The following is a 19,557-nucleotide window of genomic DNA, read 5'->3' on the forward strand; positions in this document are numbered from 1 at the left end:
AACACTTTCTAATAAGTAGAACCTATACTAGAAGTGTTATAACTTTTGATCAGCTTCCTTAAAACAGAACAGTTAAAGAGATTACAGCTACATCAAAAAGAAAGCAAAAATAAGAAAGAGAGGATTTGGTTCCCTGAAGGAAGGTGCCGTACAGTAGTAAGAATGGTCCTCACAGCTTTGCAGCAGTTTCAAGGACAGCGATTCTTTCCATGCACTGACTCAAATATAAAGCCTTTAATAAACAGTTGTAAGGCATTGCTTTCTTTCCATTGCAGGCAGCCGCCTCAAGCTAATTCTTTAAGTGATAAGGTTTTGGGAAATAACAGCAGGTCATCCCTCTGCTACAGAGGCCAAACCACTCCTTCTTTTAACATTTCACAATTACTCGTTGTCGACTCTCACACAATGGACATAAAGCACCGCAGAAGACAAACACAGTCGGGCTGGAGAAATGGCTCAGAGGTTAAGAGCACTGGCTGCTTTTCCAAAGGTCCTGAGTTCAATTCCCAGCAACCACATGGTGGCTCACAATCTTAATGAGATCTGGTGCCCTCTTCCGCCTTCAGGCATACATGCAGGCAGAACAGGGTATACATAATAAATAGACAAATACAGTCCACACACACCTCTGAAGAAAGCTGAGGCCACTGAAAAACAGAAGCGTGCCCTCAGAGAGGAAGCAGGAGTAGGGCAGGGCTGGGTAGTAGCATGTAGCCTGAACTGCACCTATAGAAGGCACAGCAATGAAACGAAAGCCAAGTGACAACAGAACCTCAGGGAGGGAGCAGTCAAGTGTGCTAGGTGTTGCTAAGAGGTCACCCCAGGTCAGGTCCAAAGGTGTTTATTTTAGCAGTTTATGATCGTTTGGTCAAGACCCATGCCCCATGCCAACTGAATGGCAAGAATGGAAACTGCGAAGCTGCACTGTAGGTGAGGAGAGTGGGAGATCTGGAAAAGGCAGAAAACACATTGGCGGTGCACACCTCTAACCCCAGCACTTGGGAGGCTGCAAATTCTAGATCAGCCTTGACTACAGAGTTAAGACAGAAAAAGACAAATGCAGCAATACACAACAACAGCAACAGTAACAGGTGAATGACAGGGCTGAATCCACAGACAACAAAGGGAAACTCTCGGCTCTCTCCCTTCACAGATGAGGGGCTGGGAGGGTTCCTGACACGTGTATGTTCCATTTGTTTCACAGTTACTAGCTGCTCTAACCTCATGCTAACAGAAGACAAGTCCCTGAAATACCTGAAATCATCTAGTTGTCCATGACAGACAGCCCAGTCTGCTGAGTCCAAACCCAAGGCTCTCTCAATTGTCTTTTCCCCTCTCACACATTCATCCAGAAACCATGCACAGGAGACCACTACGCCCTAGGAATGGAGCTACATGAGTGAACTACAGAGCCCACAGCTGCTCTCCCAGGAGCTCCTGGTCCATCACCGATCTCATTCCTCGGCACAAGGACAGCTAACGGAATGCCTACACAGCCTGGGCCCAGAAGCACTTACCACCCATGTGTACAGTTCCTTCTCCACGGTGACCACAGCAAAGTGGGTATTCCCTGCGCACACCTGTCGGGCACTACAACCACTCTTGATGACGTCCAACTTCTGGGGTGTAGATTTTCCGCCACCCCAAACATAGACTTCACTGGTTCGTGATGTTACTACAGCAATGGGGGCTTCAGTCACGGTGCTTGACCTGCCAGCAATCCCCAAACAAAGGCATATTTAACATAAAAATGGTTTCAGAGAAGACTGGGGATGTAGCTCAGTGCTTGCCTAGTGAGCATGAAGCCTTGGGTTTGATCCCTAGAGCCACATAGTAAAAACACTGTGGGTTGTATGCTTCTTTAAGAAAAAAAAAAGGGGGGGAGGGGCTTGGAGAGATGGCTCAACAGTTAAGAGCATGACTGCTCTTCCAGAGAACCGGGTTCAATTCCCAGTACCCACATGGCAGCTCACATGTCTGTAACTCAGGGTCCAATATCCACACATAGACACACATGCTGGCAAAATACCAATGCACATAAAAATATAAATAAATAAATAAATAAATAATAATCAAGAAGTCTATTCACTCAGAAAAACTGCCAATTTTGGCATGAGAAGGTATGTTCTTTCAACCTCTTTCTTAACGGGCTTCATCACAGCTCCAGCCAGTCCCTAAAAGCTCCACTTTTTAACATTCATCATGGTAATAGCAACCACTTTACTGTGAGGGGAAATTATGGCTTTCCTTTTCTCTTCAGAAAAGACTACCTGGGGGCTGGAGAAATGGCTTAGTGACTAAGAGAACTGGTTGCTCTTCCAGAGGACCAGGGTTTGATTCCCAGGGGGATTTGATACCTTGTGGCCTCTACAAAGACCAGGCACGCATGTACACAGACATACATTCAGGCAAAACAGCCATATACATTAAAAACTATAACAACACAACAAAAACACTCAGTAGGGGCTAGATGGTTCAGCAGTTCAGACTATGCAGTGCTCTTTCTAGCTCCAGAGGATCCAATGTCCTGCTCTGGACTTTGAGGGCACCTGCAGACAGACAGACAGACAGACAGACAGACACACACACGTCTTAAAAAAGAAAGACAAGAAGTGACTATGTGACACTTAGGTAAGCCTCCCGTATCAGGAACTGAGGATACATACTATTCCCACAGAGCCTCTGGAGCATTACCTTGGCCTCTTTGTAGGTGCATTAAGCAGAGTGACTTTTTCTTCCATCTCTCTACCAAAAGAAAAATAAGGTTATGTGAGTGAAAAACCAGGTACATTGCAATCATGTCCCTTTAATACATTTCATGGACTAAGTCTTACAAGCATATGCATGCATCCTACAACTGAGTTACAGGCCTGACATTGTATGACTTGTTAGATACAAGGGGGCAGCATTTGAGGCCTTTGCTTTTTATGTATGAGAAATGGTCCAGACTGGAATAGAGAGCTCTGAGAGCCTCTCCCTCTGGTCTGCCCACTGACTCACAAACACATCTCCAGTCCTGGGCTTGTTATCTTTCTGCCAAGCCAGCTTTTCTTTCTGAGTTCCCTATTTTTGTAACTGACAATGCTCTTTCCTTCTCTCCTAATCAACTCTAGTCAACTCTGACTCTTCTCTCCCTTTCTTTACTATGCCATTTCTATAGTTTACTTACATTGCACCTTTAAACCACCCCCTCGTCCCCCATTCTATCTCTGAGATAGGGTCTTCCTATATAGTTTAGACTGGCCTTGAACTTGTGATCTCCTGCCTTGGCCTTCCATGTTATACACAACTATACTCAACTGCTGTACCCTTTCTGCTACTCTCCCTGCCCAATCTCACTGCCTTGGTTCTAGGCAGCTTTGATTCCCACCTGACTCACAAACACAGTAGTGCCTCCTGGCCAGCCTTGCTTAGGAGAAGCCCAGGCAGTCCTTATGTCCTAAACTAACCTAACAACAGATACAAGTTCTACTGGATATAACTTCTTTGGGCACCCTTCTCATTGTATAAACTGTCTTCTAATTCAAACACCTAATTCTTGTATACTCTCTTTTTAAGATTTTATTTTTATGTGTGTATGGGGGGCATGTATGCATGTGAGTGCAGGTGCTAGAGGAGGCCAGAGGAGTCAGATTACTTGGAGGTGGAGTTACAAGTGGCTGTGAGCTGTTGGAAGTGAGCTCAGATCCTCTGCAAAAGCAGCAAGTGCTTAACCCCTAGGCCATCTCGTCAGCCTGTGCACTTTCTTGTGAACTAAGCTCGACCTTCCAGAGTCCCAGTCCTTCTTCCCTTTACTCAACAACCTGTATTCTAGCCAGGCTCACCACTCTGCACAAATTTATGAATTACTACAATATCTCTCAGGCATCAGTAACTTTTGAAAGCTCTTCAGAGAACTTGGCCAGGTCTAGAACCATTAATCTAGCCAAATAAAATTTGTTTTTCCAGAGTATTTTACACAACTTTCTGTAGTTATGCTTTTCATTCTATTATTTTTCTCTGCCTAGAATGTGGCATCTTATATTTTACAAAGAACAAAGTGCAAAATAAAAAATTTAATTAAAAACTAATTGAAAAATTTCTGTTAAGAAATTAAAGCCATGACTTTATTGTTGAGAAATAAACTAGATAAAAATTCAAATATGCGGGGTTGGGGATTTAGCTCAGTGGTAGAGTGCCTGCCTAGCAAGCGCAAGGTCCTGGGTTCGGTCCTCAGCTCCGGGGGAGAAAAAAAAATTCAAATATGCTTAATGAGTTCCAAATGATAACAGTGCCTAAATATGCACAGAACATACATAGAAGCTCACAGGCTGTATCTGGGTATAACACACAATTCTAGATACTGAAACATTGATTATAAAACAACAAGGCTCAGGATACCCTGGAGAGGAGGGGTGGAGAGAATGTAAGAGCTAGATGATAGGAAGAAAGCTATGCGATGCTGTCTTCTGGACATGACATGCCTGTTGCACTCAGGACCGCACTGAAGTTATATAAAAAATATTCAATATCACCATCATCAAGAACAAATCAAAACCTGTGGAGATCTTGCCCCAATTAGAAGACTATCCTCAAAAGTTAAAAAGTAACAAATACTGGCAAGAATGTGGAGAGACAGAACACTGTTGGTGGTAATACAAATTAGTATGCTATGGAAAATGGTATGAAGGTTCTTCAAAAAAACTAAAAATAGGCTGGTGGATGCCTATAATCTCAGTGCTTGGGAAGCTGAGGCAGAAAGATGGCACACTTGATGTCAGCCTGGGTTACAGAGCTACGTCCTGTCTCCAAACAAAACCCCCACCCCAAGCCCCTAAATGCCAATCTTAGGATACTAATGCCTCAACTGCAGAATAAAGATATGGAGAACAGAGAGCTCTTGGGTCCTATCAGGACAACTTCAGAACAAAATTGTTCAGGAAGTAAAAGCGAGGAGGTACCCTTAAGCAATGAGAGCAGGTGTTGGGGAAGAGAAGAGCACCCTTCCTTGTGGATGAAGTGATTTCTTTGTAGATTACCTCCTGCGTTTCCTGAGAAGGGGAAGGTCCAGAAGTTCATCTGCAGTGGGTCTCTGCTCAGGATCCTGAACAGAAAAAAAGATTAGTTTTCTTTTATAGTGAATGGACAATATGGGATCTAATGAATTTTATTTTTGCTCAGAAGACCAATATGCATATACTTTTATTTTAAAAATTACAATTTCCAAGCCGGGCGGTGGTGGCGCACGCCTTTAATCCCAGCACTCGGGAGGCAGAGCCAGGCGGATCTCTGTGAGTTCGAGGCCAACCTGGGCTACCAAGTGAGTCCTAGGAAAGGCGCAAAGCTACACAGAGAAACCCTGTCTCGAAAAACCAAAAAAAAAAAAAAAATTACAATTTCCAAGAATGAGAGGCCCAGAATGCCTGTTGATACAGCCTGTCCCCTAGACATGATAAGGGAAATGCACCCGTGAACTCTCAATAATATGGTTGCTGAGTAAGACCAGCATAATGACATCACCAGTTAATATATCAACAAGAATGAGAAATTCCACATGGTCCCAGCCCTAGATCAAGAGCTATAGGTACTCAAGGCTGCTGAACAAGGAAGAATCAGTCTCCACCACAAATGAGCTCCCGCATAGATTGTCCAAACCTAAGTGGTCAGCCCTAGACATATGTACCTACAAGAAAAGAGTGCTGGATCCTCTGAAATAGGAGTAACACATAGTTGTGAGCCACCATGTGGGTGCTGGGGACTGAACCTGGGTTCTCTGGAATAGCACCCAGTACTCAGAACTGCTGAGCCATTCCTGAAGCCCCAATAATGTTATCTTTATATAACCAGGAACAATGCAGTCATCCACTTCTTCTAGAATCTGGACTTCATAGGTTATATACATGTGTACTATATATGCATGAATATATTTACATGTAACAATAATAATTAAAGAAGAAATCAAGAATTTGGGAGGAGGGACATGGGAGGAGTTAGAGAGGGAGAGAGGGGACTGGGGCGATGCAGCTAGTGCCCATGTCTGAAGTTCTCAAAAAAAGGGGCTAGAGATGGCTCAGCAGTTAAGAGCACCGACTGCTCTTCCAGAGGTTCTGAGTTCAATTCCCAGCAACTACATAGTGGCTTACAACCACCTGTAATGAGATCTGATTCCCTCTTCTGGTGTGCACAAAGACAAAGTACTCATATATATATATAATATATGAATAAATAACTCTTTAAAACAACAACAAAACTATAATAAAAATTATAATTTCTTGCCAGGTGTGGTGGAGCACACTTTTAATCCCAGCATTCAGGATGCAGAGACAGGTAAATCTTTGTGATTCAAGGCCAGCCTAGTCTACATAGCAAGTTCCTGGCCAGCCAAGACTACATAATCAGACTTTGTTTCACAAAAATGATTTTTTTTCTTATGTCACATTCCCATGTTTAATGCTTATCGATTCTCTTGCTATGATAAGCTCTGCACATGAGTGAGGATTTGTATAATGTGCCCTCCTCATCTGTTCTCCAAGCCTAACACATATGCACTGAGGTACCTTGGGCCCTTGCAAAGAGATTTCTGAGCTTTATTAGAGGCTCTGCTGTCTGAGGTAAGGCCCAGCAATCTTCTTTACCCAGATAAAACTCTCCAACTGGGGGATTCTGATGCTCGTAGCTTCCTGCCCACACTGTCAGTAACACTAGAACTCAACACACAATAAAGGAACTTTAATATAACTATATATATTCATTATGTTAACAATTTAAAATTATACCTGACTGTAGTTTTGTTTTTTGTTTTTTTTTCTCCTTAAACAGGGTTTCTCTCTGTGTAGTCCTGGCTGTCCTGGAATTTTCTCTGTAGACCAGGCTGGCCTCAAACACAGAGAAATCCTCCTGCCTCTGCCTCCCAAGTGCTGGGATCAAAGGCATGTGTCACCACCACCACCACCACCCAGCATGACTGTAGTTTTATAAAAATCAAACTAATCTTCCTACAAGGTGTGATGGTGTATACTTACAGTGTCAGCACTAAGCAGGCTGAGACTGGAGGACCATAGCAAGTTCAAGGCCAGCCTGAGCTATGCAATGGCAAACCTTGTTTAAAAAAACTTGACCATAAAAAATGGAACACAATTTAGATGTTAAAATCATCTTACAATTATATATTTCCAAAATAGAGAAAAGTAAGGGCTGGAGGATTGCTCATCCGTTAAGAGCACTAACTGTTCTTCCAGAAGTCCTGGGTTCAATTCCCAGCACTCACATGGCAGCTCACAAATGTCTGTAATTTCAGGTCCAGGGGATTAGATACCCTCACTCAGTCATACATGCAGGCAAAACACCAATCACATAAAATAAAAATAAATAATTAAAAAAATGTTTACAAAAACAGAATAAAGTAAGGCTTTGTTTGCTAAAGCACACAGATATCGTGAATTACCAATGCTTATCCTGAGACAAGTTGGAGGAGGGAGAGAGGGGTTTGTGTGCTTCATATCCTCATCATACCCCAAACATGGAGGCTACATGAAATAGATACATCAAGCCTACCTGGTCGAGGCATGCGTGGACCAACTGGATCAGTTCCAAAGAATACTGACTAGAGTCAACTTCCATGGCCCGGATTCCCTGCACAATCTTCACACACAGGTTGAGTGGGTTCTAGAAGAAATGGATGACTGCATTGTTCCTGGTTATATAAAGATAGCATTATTGGGGCTTCAGGGATGGCTCAGCAGTTCTGAGCACTCGGTGCTCTTCCAAAGAACCCAGGTTCAATCCCCAGCACCCACATGGTGGCTCACAACTATGTATTACTCCTATTCCAGAAGACCCAATACACTCTTCTGACCTCTGCAGACATCAGGCACTCACGTGGTGCACAGATATACATGCAGGCAAAATACCCATATGAATAAAATAATTAAAATTAAAAAAAACCCACAAAGATAATATCTCTATCAAACAGGTGCTAGAGGTATCTGTGACTCTACAGAGAAGTGGCAACAGTTCTGTGTTAGCTGACTCCATCTCAGAACTATTAGTATGCGTCAGGAAGAAGGGGAGCTGTGTTGCTGCTATTAGATGGAATGCAGTGAACTCTATCACAGAGATCAAAACTGGGAACGTGTAGCTAACAGTATGTTCTTCAGAATACATTACAATCTCACCCTTCAGCTGAATCTCAAGAAAAAGGGAAACATAACCAGGTGTAGGAGCATAGGGAGACAGGGACAAGAGGATCAAGAGTTCAAGGTCATCCCTGGGTGGGTAGTGCGTGAGGCCAGCACACTCTACATGAGACCTTGCCCCACACACACAAAAAAGAAGCATGATTAAGCATGCTTCTTGGTTTCCTGTAATACCTTCCTAACTAATTTGCCTCCAGGAAAACATTCACAAAGTATCTTAAGACGAGACAGTAGTTAACAGCAGTGTAACAGAGTTACCACCACCTGACTGAGGAACTACTACATACTAGACAAGCATATTACATACATCTTTTTTATCTTTATAAATATAATGTAAGGAAGTTATTAGCATCATTAATTTGTACATGAGAAAAATGGAGCTCAGAAATAGAAAATTACTTGCCCCAAATCACAGACAGTACAAAGCGAGGCATCATACCATCTAAAGTCTGTGTATTCTATAAGTTGTTTCTCTTCCTCTCGACTATTTGGGAGAATTAGAGGGGATACCAATTGGGATAAGAAACAGGTCTCTTAATAACAGACCAGTGAGTCTGCATTTCCTTACATTGCTTTTTTTCATATGTGGTAACAGATATACCATATGTGGTATGTCCAAGGGGACATACACATCATTTCCATGTTACAGTGATGAAACAGGACCACAGAGAGGATTTGTCTACATTCTCACACCTGTTATAGCAAAGTGGGTAATTAGAATCCACTTCAGCTACTCCCAAGTGTGGTCCACGGAGCAGAGCCAACAGTGGCATCTGGGAGCTTGTTAGAAACACAGACCTCTGCCCATCCCACCCCACCGGGTCAAACAGAGTCTACACTGTAACAAGATGTCCAGGTGATTCCCAATGTGTATTAAAGTTGGAGAAATAGGTTTTTTTTTCTGTTTTTGTTTGTTTGTTTACACTATGCTTTAAAGATGAGAAAAGAAAAACGATTTAAAGAGATTTGCTGTCCACAGAAACAAAGGTGATTTTTACTTAGAGAATGTAGGATATTTCAAAATACTTTGATAGGTGTTATACATAATATGCCTTAGCTTGAAAATAAAACAAAACGGATGTAGCTAAAGTGTACGAAATGAAATAGTTTTTCCAAACTGTAGCATCGCACAGGTGACTCTAAGAGACCGTTTTAAAATTATAGTCAACAAATTCAAGTTCAGTGCTCCAGCTGCTTGCTTAAGGTCATTTCAACAGAGGAATTCAAGTCGAAGATAAACCTGATCTGTGGCATTTTAATAACATACTATAACCCAGACTCTAACTACATGTTTGTCTGTTTTACTACAGGTGATTTTCTGTCAGGAATCAGAAATTCAGGGACGCATGCAGTTGACTCACTTCAACATGTATTACACTGCCAGGACATTATGGGGGCCATACACCAACTTACTGTCGCATCAAATGTTCTCTTTAGAGTAAGCAGTTCAAAAATGACGCAGCCAACTGCCCAGATATCAGACTTGAAATTGTACTTTACTCCTTGGCAAAGCTCTGGAGACATGTAATATGGAGTGCCCACGAGCTAAACAATAAAAACAACAAAAAATACAGAATTAACTTCTCTTCTCAGGTAACAACATAAACATTTCAACAGCTAAGTTAAGAGTTACAGGAATTAGTGATAACAATCACAAAGTGTCCATTAGCAGGCTACAAAAGGTTTTCATGAGATGATGCTAACTCAAATAGTGAGAAATAATGGTGCTGGGGATTCAGCTCAGTAGGTAGAGGACCAGCCCAGCACAGCAGGAGGAACAGTGTTCATAGCAAATCTCTTGAGCCACTTACCACAGGGCAATTTTTGGTAAAGCACTATGGATAACTTGGAAGACAAGCTCAGTGGTTCACGCCTCACACAGGCTTTACACATTCAAGGTCTACTCCAAACTTCAACCAGGTGAGACACTGATGGCTAATCTGGCTTGACAACTTGACCATATCTGGAACCAACTAAAACCCAAGCAGTGGGGCACACCTGTGAGGGAGCAGCTGAGATCGGAAGAGCTACCCGAAATCTGGCCATACCATCTGGTGGCATCCCACATAGAAGGACACAGAAGGAAGCTTTTGCTTTTTGCCTGTTTGCCCTCCTCTTATTGGCAAGTCACCCATCTCTCTTACTGCTGAGGCATTCCTTCACTGGTGTAAGAATCTACCTCTTCAGGGCTCCAACACAGACCACAGACCAGTTGAGACATCCAGTCTTGTGGACCGAATAACAACTTGATTCTTGGCCTTTCCTTCAGCAAGCCTTTAAGTCATTCTACCAAGTCTCCTTGTGTTATAAAACCATCCTACCAGTTCTGTTCCTCTAGAGAACCCTGACTAATCCAGAGGCACACTTAAAAGTTTACCAACTGGGGGGTAAGGAGGACTCAGTGCTTAAATTCTTTATCAGAGAGGACCAGAGTTTGAAACCCAGCACCCACATCCAGCAGCTGACAAATGCCTGTGCCTCCAGTTCCATGGGATCCAATGCCTCCTTCTGGCCTCCAGGGGTTTACACATACATACACACATACATACACACACACACACACACACACACTTCAGTGGGAAAAGACTAAGTGAGAAAAGAGATAGCAACTGAATAAAGGAGTTAAAGGTTTGAACTGAAAAGCAAATAATGAAATGCTCTAAACGGCTCAGATTGACATTTGTGAAGCAGCATATTAAGAATAGGCCTGGAGAGATGGTTCAGTGGTTAAATGCACTGACTGCGCTTCCAGGGTTCAATTCCCAGCACTCACATGGCACAAATTACAATTGTCTGTAACTCCAGTCCTGGGGGATCTGACACCTTCTTCTGGCAAAACACCCATACACATACAACAACATCCAAAACACCAAAAATAATGGGCTCAGAACTGGGCAGAGTGGTACATGTCTGCAGCCCAGAACTGGGTAGAGTGGTACATGTCTGCAGCCCAGAACTGGGGAGATGACAGGAGAAGGTCAATAGGCGAGGGCCAGCCTTGGCTGTGTAGGGATCTGAGGCAAATGTAGGGTGCACAAGACCCTGGTTTAAAAACAAAACAAAACCAAAAAAAAAAAAAAACACGAAAAACTGAAAGAATGGTCTTGAAAGTTGGGCACAGTGGCGTACACCTGTGATCCTATCACTGAGGCAGGAGGATCTCTAGGTCAAGGTTTACCTGGGCTACACAGCAGTCACTACCTCAAAAAAAAACACAAGGTCTGACAATAAAAATGTTATGTATATTAACTACACCACTTCCAAGAACACAGACATCTTTAATTAACAAATCAAAAATTTCAAAAGGCAGGGCTGGAGAGATGGCTCAGAGGTTAAGAGCACTGCTTGTTCTTCCAAAGATCCTGAGTTCAATTCCCAGCAACTACAAGGTGGCTCACAACCATCTGTAATGAGATCTGGTGCCCTCTTCTGGCATTCAGGCATACATGCTGTATACATAATAAATAAATAAATCTTTTAAAAAAAATTTTCAAAAGGCTTACATGTCATTTATACATTTTTGTATCATTTCTTTATTGCATTTAACTAGCTAAAAGTAAGAGCCAAATCTTGGTTTTATCAGATTGAACTTGATGAGAAAAAAAATCCATAAAGAATAGCTTCTTTACAAGCTCAATTTGGCTGGGTGGTGGTGGCTCACACCTTTAATCCCAGCACTGGGGAGACAGAGGCAGTTGAATCTCTGTGAGTTCGAGGCCAGCCTGGTCTACAACTCAAATTCCAGGACAGCCAGGACTGTTACACAAAGAAAGCCTGTCTTGAAAAAACAAAACAAAAAGAAAAAAGGAAAAGATTAGGTAGGATGGCCCAGCTGCCATGGCACCTGCTGCCCAGCCTGACATCTGAGTTCGGTCCTCAGGATCCACACAGTAGAAGGAGTGAAGTGACCCCACAAGTTCTCCCATGACCTCCACATGCATGTGTGCACATATGCATGTGTACTCACACAAAATAAACCAAATGTCACAAAAATCACAGTATGAGGCCTACGGAGATGGCTCTGGGGTTAAGAGTATTTATAGCTCTTGAAGGGGAACCAGGTGTGGTTCCCAGAATCCACATTAGGTGACTCACAACTGCCTGTAACGCCAACACCCTCCTCTGATCTACACTCATATGGTGTATATAAACTCGTGCAGACACACACACACAGACATAGATTTCAAAAAACTTCGAAAAAAGTTAAAGGTTACTCACTGTCTCAGCCATGGAATACTCAGAATTAAGTTTCTTTGCTAGGCCATAGTCTCCAAGTTTTATCAGGTTTGCCTTGGTCAGAAAAATATTTAACGTCTTTATATCTCTGAAAAAAAAAAAAAAAGGTGTAATGCATTAAATCCCTGTAACAATGACCTAACTCCCCCTCTTCCCTTTTCCTGGGATCCGTACAGAATAAGAATGAGCATTACCACCACTTAGGTTCTGTCACAAGGTTTGACATGCCTCATACAGTAGTCACCACCAATTTACTAGGGAAGAAGGGGCTTAGGAAGTAAAGAATTCTCTTCCTAACACAGGAGTGTCTCATAGATCAGTGACGGCATCGAGAGAAGAGTCAGATGACCTAACAGTGCTCCACATGCCTATGACGTACACTGCCTTTTCAGCTACCAGTTAGGCCTGGAATTATATACACTAACAGACAGATGGTGTCAACGTTTCAAATAATCTGTTAAGGCTCAAGAGACAGCATGTCTCAGAAACAACATACTAGGCTGTTTCAGTCATCTAGATAAAGCTACTGGCCACTTTTCTAAAGATGAACTAACTGATCATATAACACAATCTGTCTGGCTCACACTATGGCTTCTTTTATGCAAAATGTGAGTAAACCGGAACAGAACAAGATAGCTCTTTACTTTTAAAAAGAAAGTAACAACTATGTAATGTAGGCATTCGGTAGTTTCAAACAAATATAGTCTAACTAAATGGATTAACTACTAAAAGAAACTCTGGTATATTATAATCAATACTAGCAATGTTCTCTCTCTTAGGAAGGATATAATAATGTAGAAATGTTCTTATAATGGCTTTCTTCTATTCCAAGAATTGAATGGTAACCTTTTCTCCCCAAATTTTTATCAAATAAAGACTTGGGAAAATCATATGAAATAAACAGGCTTTTATTTCAATCAAAATAAAATTACAGTAGTAACAACAATTGTCAACTACTCTTCCTCAGAGAAAACATTCACTGTCTAGGAGACAAATCAATGAACTCAACTCTAGAGTACCGCTAAAAGAAATGACTAAGAACTCAGCGACTCGGCAGCTGAGGAGATTCCTCTCAACTCCTAACCGTGCTCTACCCTTGGAGTGAAGACAACATGGTTCTTCATTCCTCCCCCTAATCATCAATGGGGAAACCTTGACAAGAACATGATAACGGGAGGCACTTAGGGTAGACACTGGATTGGTAGTGAAGATTCCAACCTATAAGTTCTTCTCAGTCATTACCTATGGAGGATTCCAGCTTTATGGATACAGCTCACTGCTGAAACAATCTGAAAAAGGTACCACACCACCATCTGCAGATTCAAAAGAAGTTACATTTGGATTAGAAACAAAAACTCCATAAATAAACACACACATACACACCCCAAAAGAAGGTGCAAGCAGAGGTTACAACTCAACATGACTTGATAGCCCTTGCTGGTAGGTTGAGTAGGCAAAGAAAAAGAGCAAGGGAGAAAAGAAAACGCAGGTCATCTACAATAGTTCCACGTCATGACATACGGTATGGTAGAGCAGACTTGTGGAAAGAACCCAAGAAGATGCAAAGGTACAGAAAACTGGGCATACCAGTATGCAGTAATAGAACAGGAAAGAAAGCCCATAGTGAATCATGGTGTGGAGGTAAACCGTTAGGAAGCAGCTATAGACAGCTTCCTTGTTAGAGGTTTCCTTTCTCATGAATATCACTCAGCCTGGAAGGAGTCTGAACAAAAGGAAAAGAACACTCTTCATTGTTGAAAGAGGAAATGCAGAAGCAGAATGCAAGAATTCAACCTAATTCTAGCTTCCTTGCACACATATGAATTACCTCTTCCTCGAACAACTTGTCCTTCTGACGAAGGATTTTGTCATACAGGTTCCCTCCTGCAATTAAACAAGAAACAGTTGAGCTGCTCAATGGAGAGAAAAGCTTGATTCTGTGTTAACAGGGTTTAACAGGGACATCAGGAAATGAAGGGTTCTGCTTCCTCTCCAAAGGAAATTGCTTCTTCCCTCTTGGTTCTTCACATAGGCACAAAATTCTTCGCATCTCTGTGTCAGAAATAGCTGTCAGAAGTCTCCTCCCCCAGCACAAGAGGCTCAGTACAAGCATGGGAACCATCAGCTTTAGAAAAGCTTAGTAAAGACCACTCATGTGCCTCTAGGGAAACAGCTTCAAAGTCAGAGCACTTGCTTCCTAGACTCCCCTCTAAGGAATCTGCAATGTCTGTAGCAATCCTGTCAGCAATGACTACTAGAACCCAGGGATCATACCTCTGCTGCATGGATTTAAAAATAGTGTTCATCAACGACTTTTGCTTTGCACTGAAAAGTTTCCTAAAATTCAGGGTCTACCCCTAGATCATTTTAAGTTATTTTTTCTGATTGTGGAATAAGTGTAAATTTCATCTTATTTCCTACCCACAGCTCCAGTTTATGATTAAATGTTTACAATTCTCCTCCCCTACAATTCAGTAATGCAGAGTGAAAAAAAACCATCATTTGTTCTAGTTCCTCTTAACCACAAAGGAAGTGAATTATGTAAGGCTTGTGCCATTTCAAAAATGACTTGTACATTTGGGGTTGTCAGAACCAGAAACAATCTCCAAACAACAGTGCAGATGACTATGCTGAGGAGGCTTCCTTCGTGTGCAGCTCAGAAAAGGACTTTGTGTAATAAGGCCGACAGATAATAAGGCCTTATCAAACACTTGCTATGTACCAAGAACTCAGTTAATAAATCTTCAGATCAACAAACATATTTAAGATGAGGAAATAAGGTTGTTATTTTGCCCAAGGTTAAAGAGCAATGGAACTTAGGAGATGTGAGTCAGTTTTTTTTAAAAAGATTTATTATGTATACAGTGTTCTGCCTGCATGTATGCCTGCAGGCCAGAAGAGGGCGCCAGATCTCATTACAGATGGTTGTGAGCCACCAAGTGGTTGCTGGGAATTGAACTCAGGACCTCTGAAAGGGTAGTCTCCAGCCCCGGTATTTTGTTTCTTAAGCAACTAGGCAGAGTTGCTATCTATAAGAAAATTCATCCATGAAATCAGAAACCAGAAAACTAAGGCCACATCATATTATCGTTCTCATTCACTTATGATCTTTAGACCATTTATCAGTAGGATAGCATTAACTGAAGTTAATGTAAATAAATAACCCTATAAGATTTCATTAAACGTTATATTGTTTGGTACTATGTTAAATTATGTCTAAAATGTCAAACTAATGTCATTCTATGAGGAAAAACCCTGAAAAATCTATACACATACAACTGAAAAAAACGTAATTACAAGAGCCAGGAGTGGTGGCTCCCAATGTCGGCACTGGGGAGGCAGAAGCAGAGGACTGCTAGCAGATCTAGGCCAGTCTGGGTTATGTATTGAGTTCTCCACAAGCCTGCAATACAGCGAGACTCCCAAAACCAAACAACAAAAAACCAGAAAGAACCTCCCCTCCCCACCAAAACTCACTAAGTTGAAGATGGCCAGAAATACACCTATAAGAAAGACGGAGGAGACTCCCTTCCCTACTCTGAACATCACCTTAAAACGCTCCAGGACCTCAACTATTTCTCTTTAACTCCAGAATCCATTTCAAGTTTTCTCCCTGCACATCTTTTCTTACACTCCTCCCACGGTAACGCAGTCCTGGGACTCCTCCACCGAACTCCACCTCACCGTTACAGTACTCCAGCTCGATGAGCAGGGTGGTGTTGTCCATGAAGTGATTGTAGTAGGCGATGATGTTGTCATGCTGCAGCAGCGCCAGGATGACGATCTCATTCAAGGCGTCCCGACGCTCCTTCTCAGAGAGTCGCGTCAAATCGACTTCCTTCCACACCACCAGGGAGTCATCCTACAACACAGGAGCAGAAGCACTGTGTTTTCCTCTGGCCTGGCAGTGCCCGGATCCATACCCAACCTGTGAGCCTAGAAGGAAAACCTCCTAGAGGGTAAAGAATGACTCTTGACTTTTTCCTGTTAGGACTTTAAAGGTTCTGCACACAACTATCATAATTTACTGAAGAACTAGGGAAACAGAGCACTTAGGTGCAGTTTTCCAGCCTAGAGAGATGGTTCAGTGTTCAAGAGGGTGTACTGCTTTTGCAGAGGACCAGAGTTTGATTACCGGCGTCTACCTTGGGCAGCTCACAAATGCCTGTAATTTTAGCTCTTGGGAGGACCTAAGTGGCATCCAATGCCCTGACACGTGAGGGGGCCTGCACTCACTTGCATATACCCACGTATAGACAGTGAATTAAAAATAAAACTAAATCTTAAAAAAAAAAAAAAAAAGTTATTCTGGGGCTGGTAAGATGGCTCACTGGATAAAGCTAATTACTATCAAACCTAATGACTCAAGCCCCAGAGCCTGCACGGTGGAGGAAACTGACCCCTCCACACATGCACAAGATAAATTAATATAGAAAAAATATTAAAACATTGTTTTGTTGCTCCCCTTAATTTGCACAGTATCAGTTCCAGGTAGAAGTATTAGATGAGACCAGATCTCAAGGGTTCTATTGAGGGGTGCTGTTAGTCCCTAGTCAGGATAGGTTTGTGGTAGAACTAGAATCTGGGGGAGAAAGAGAAGTGTCCAGCATCTACTGCGGACCAACAGGGCCTTGTAAAATCAAAGAGTAAGTCTGCCTGATTTCATAAACGTAAACTTTGTGATTTTCATTTATTCTTTCAGGATCAGAACATTCCCTCCTTCCTTTTTTTTTTTTTAAATCTTCATAACCTGCAGGCACTTCCATGCAAACTGACCTAACTCCATTTTGGGATACTTCTAATTCTTTAGACACTGCTTCCTAGCCTACCAGCACCCTCACTCCATTAACATTCCTGTAGAACACCTCTGCAAGGCCTTTAAAACTTTCTTTTGGAAAACTCTGAACCTTTTACCGTACATGTAAATACGAGTCATTCTCTTGTTTTCAGGCCTGCACACTGAGAGTCCTTCATTCTTTTCCCTGACACACAGCCATACCTGAAACCCTGTTTACTAACATGGCTGACTGTTCCTCTAACTGAACTATAACCTAGAGGAAAAGGGCCGCTTCTAACAAGCTTTGTAAATTCAGAGCTAATAAATATGGGCGACACAGATGATGCCATACAGTTCCGAGAAGTGTGATAAAAATTAACTCAAAGCTAGTACTCAAGTTCAACATGATAACAAAGAGATGTGAAGCTGGAGCTATCCGCGTCTAAGATTTATTCTAAATCTTGAGTGAGTAAGCCACTTAAATACACTTGGCTTAAAATTCTAGAAAACAACAGTGACGCTCATTTTGAGCACAAATAAGAACACAGACTATTACAGATGGCACTAATTCTAACACTGTTCATTAATGGGGTACTGGAATAAAAAAGAATACAAAGGTTTTTTTTTGTTTTTTTGCAACCTCTTTCCTTTGACCTTTCAGCCTTAGCCATATGCTGGGGGCTGGAGGTGTGGCTCGGTGGTAGAATGCCTTCCTAACGATGGCAAAGCCTGTTTCATCCCCAGCACAAAAAATGCTGGCTGGGAGCAGACACTAGAATTGCAGGTGGATGAATCACCTTCTGCAACCTCAGCAAGTTCTCATTAAATGTTTACCCTAAAGCTAGAGCTTTAAGGCTGTACCAGTTTATGGTTAGTTTTGGGGAGTATAATCATCACTACAGGGTTTTAAATCAGTATACATTCTTAATTTGGGAGTCGGTGATCCACGGTCTCTCCAAAGGGTGTGAACTTAGGCAAGAAGGAGAGAAAGATGACTTGGCTTTCCCCGGTTCTCGAAGAAAGGGGTTCTTATTCCCCCAGTAGTTAAGAGCTAGCTACATCAATAAATCTGGTCTTATACAAGCACTGGAGGATAAGTAAGGAGAAAAACAAAACAAAACAAAACAAGACACGCTGATCTTCTGGGTGATCATTTATGAACGTAAAAATAACGCCACTACGAGCAGAGTTGGTGTCAATGGGGGTATTCAGAAGCACATACCAACTCCCCATCCCGACCTTGAACAGCTATATGAAAGTAAGTAAACTTTACCAACAGACTGTTCACAATGTGCAAAGCACCTTCTTTTGGATCTCCAAATAACCTTAGGGAAAAAAAAGTAAAGATAACTTTTTTAGGGTAGTTATTGCTACGTCCAAATACAAACGGGAAACCGAAAATTGAAAAGACTGCTCAGTGACTCGCTCAGTTCGCCCGGTGAAATAAGAGTGACAGTGACAGAGGTGATCCAGCCCATCTCCTAGTGCCGGTGAACCGAAAGCGCGGGGGAGACCCCGAGACATAAACCCGCTGGATGCCTCAGCACCAGAGGACTCGGGGCAAGCCGGGCTGGAAAGCGGGGCCGGGAAGGAGGGCGCGGGGCGGCCCGGCAGTGGCCGGAGCCGAGGGCCGCTACCTCGGTGCGGCGGTACAGCGTGGCCTCCCCGAAGGCGCCGCGGCCCAGGACGCGGATGGGGATGTAGTGCAGCTCCTCCTGCTCCGCCGCGCCGCCGGCTCGCGGCCCCGGGCCGGCGCTGGGCCCCGGGCCCGAGTCCCCGCCACCCCCGGACTCGCTTCCGAAGTCCGAGTTGATGGAATCGCAATGTCGCTCGTACTCGCCCAGCACCGACATGGCGGAGGCCTGCGTATCCACGGCGGGCAGCGCCGGCCGCGCACCGTCTCCCCAGCCTCAGAAGCCCGCCAGCGGCTCAGGCGGCCCCGCGGGCCCGCGAGCTTCCATGGTGGCTCCTGCCCCCTGACCCGGAAGCAGCTCTCGGTGTTTCCGGCTCGCTGAGGTTTCCCTCCGCCTTCGCGTGCCCACTTGTTGCCGACGAGTCCCGCATCCCTCGGGCGACGCTGGGCTTGGCATCTGTGGGAGTCGTGGGAGCCGAAGGGCTGCCACGCGTGTCCTGTGGGCCTGCAGACCGCTTCCCTGCACCCCTTACCAGCTCTCCGAACTGCGTCAGATTTCCACGGTGGTCCACTTGGTGTCGTTTGTCCCAAGAGCTGTGGCTGGGTTTGCAGTCACTCGACTTGTTGGAGGAAGATTAGAATTGGTAGGACTCTTGTTTGAAGACATACTATAGTAAAGATACTGTAGCAAGCTGAAACACTTGACTTGTGACATCTCAATCAGCAGGTCCAGCTCT

The 19,557-nt window shown here is 43.2% G+C and overlaps 1 protein-coding gene across 1 annotated transcript in view; it reads right to left on the bottom strand.

The window, feature by feature from the left end:
• The window catches only part of Nek9 (NIMA related kinase 9), a 40,258-nt gene extending 21,086 nt beyond the window's left edge, over nucleotides 1-19,172 (bottom strand). Inside the window, exons 1-10 of the mRNA XM_059279208.1 lie at nucleotides 18,825-19,172; nucleotides 16,095-16,272; nucleotides 14,239-14,294; nucleotides 13,653-13,723; nucleotides 12,393-12,498; nucleotides 9,588-9,719; nucleotides 7,534-7,644; nucleotides 5,019-5,083; nucleotides 2,695-2,745; nucleotides 1,518-1,710 (exon numbers count right to left, since the gene is read on the bottom strand). Of these exons, the coding sequence (XP_059135191.1) occupies nucleotides 1,518-1,710; nucleotides 2,695-2,745; nucleotides 5,019-5,083; nucleotides 7,534-7,644; nucleotides 9,588-9,719; nucleotides 12,393-12,498; nucleotides 13,653-13,723; nucleotides 14,239-14,294; nucleotides 16,095-16,272; nucleotides 18,825-19,040 (1,179 nt within the window). The 5' untranslated portion in view covers nucleotides 19,041-19,172. The remainder of the gene's footprint in view (nucleotides 1-1,517; nucleotides 1,711-2,694; nucleotides 2,746-5,018; nucleotides 5,084-7,533; nucleotides 7,645-9,587; nucleotides 9,720-12,392; nucleotides 12,499-13,652; nucleotides 13,724-14,238; nucleotides 14,295-16,094; nucleotides 16,273-18,824) is intronic.
• Nucleotides 19,173-19,557: the final 385 nt, after the last annotated feature.

This window comes from Peromyscus eremicus, chromosome 14 (assembly GCF_949786415.1).
Source record: "Peromyscus eremicus chromosome 14, PerEre_H2_v1, whole genome shotgun sequence".
Lineage (NCBI taxonomy): Eukaryota > Metazoa > Chordata > Mammalia > Rodentia > Cricetidae > Peromyscus > Peromyscus eremicus.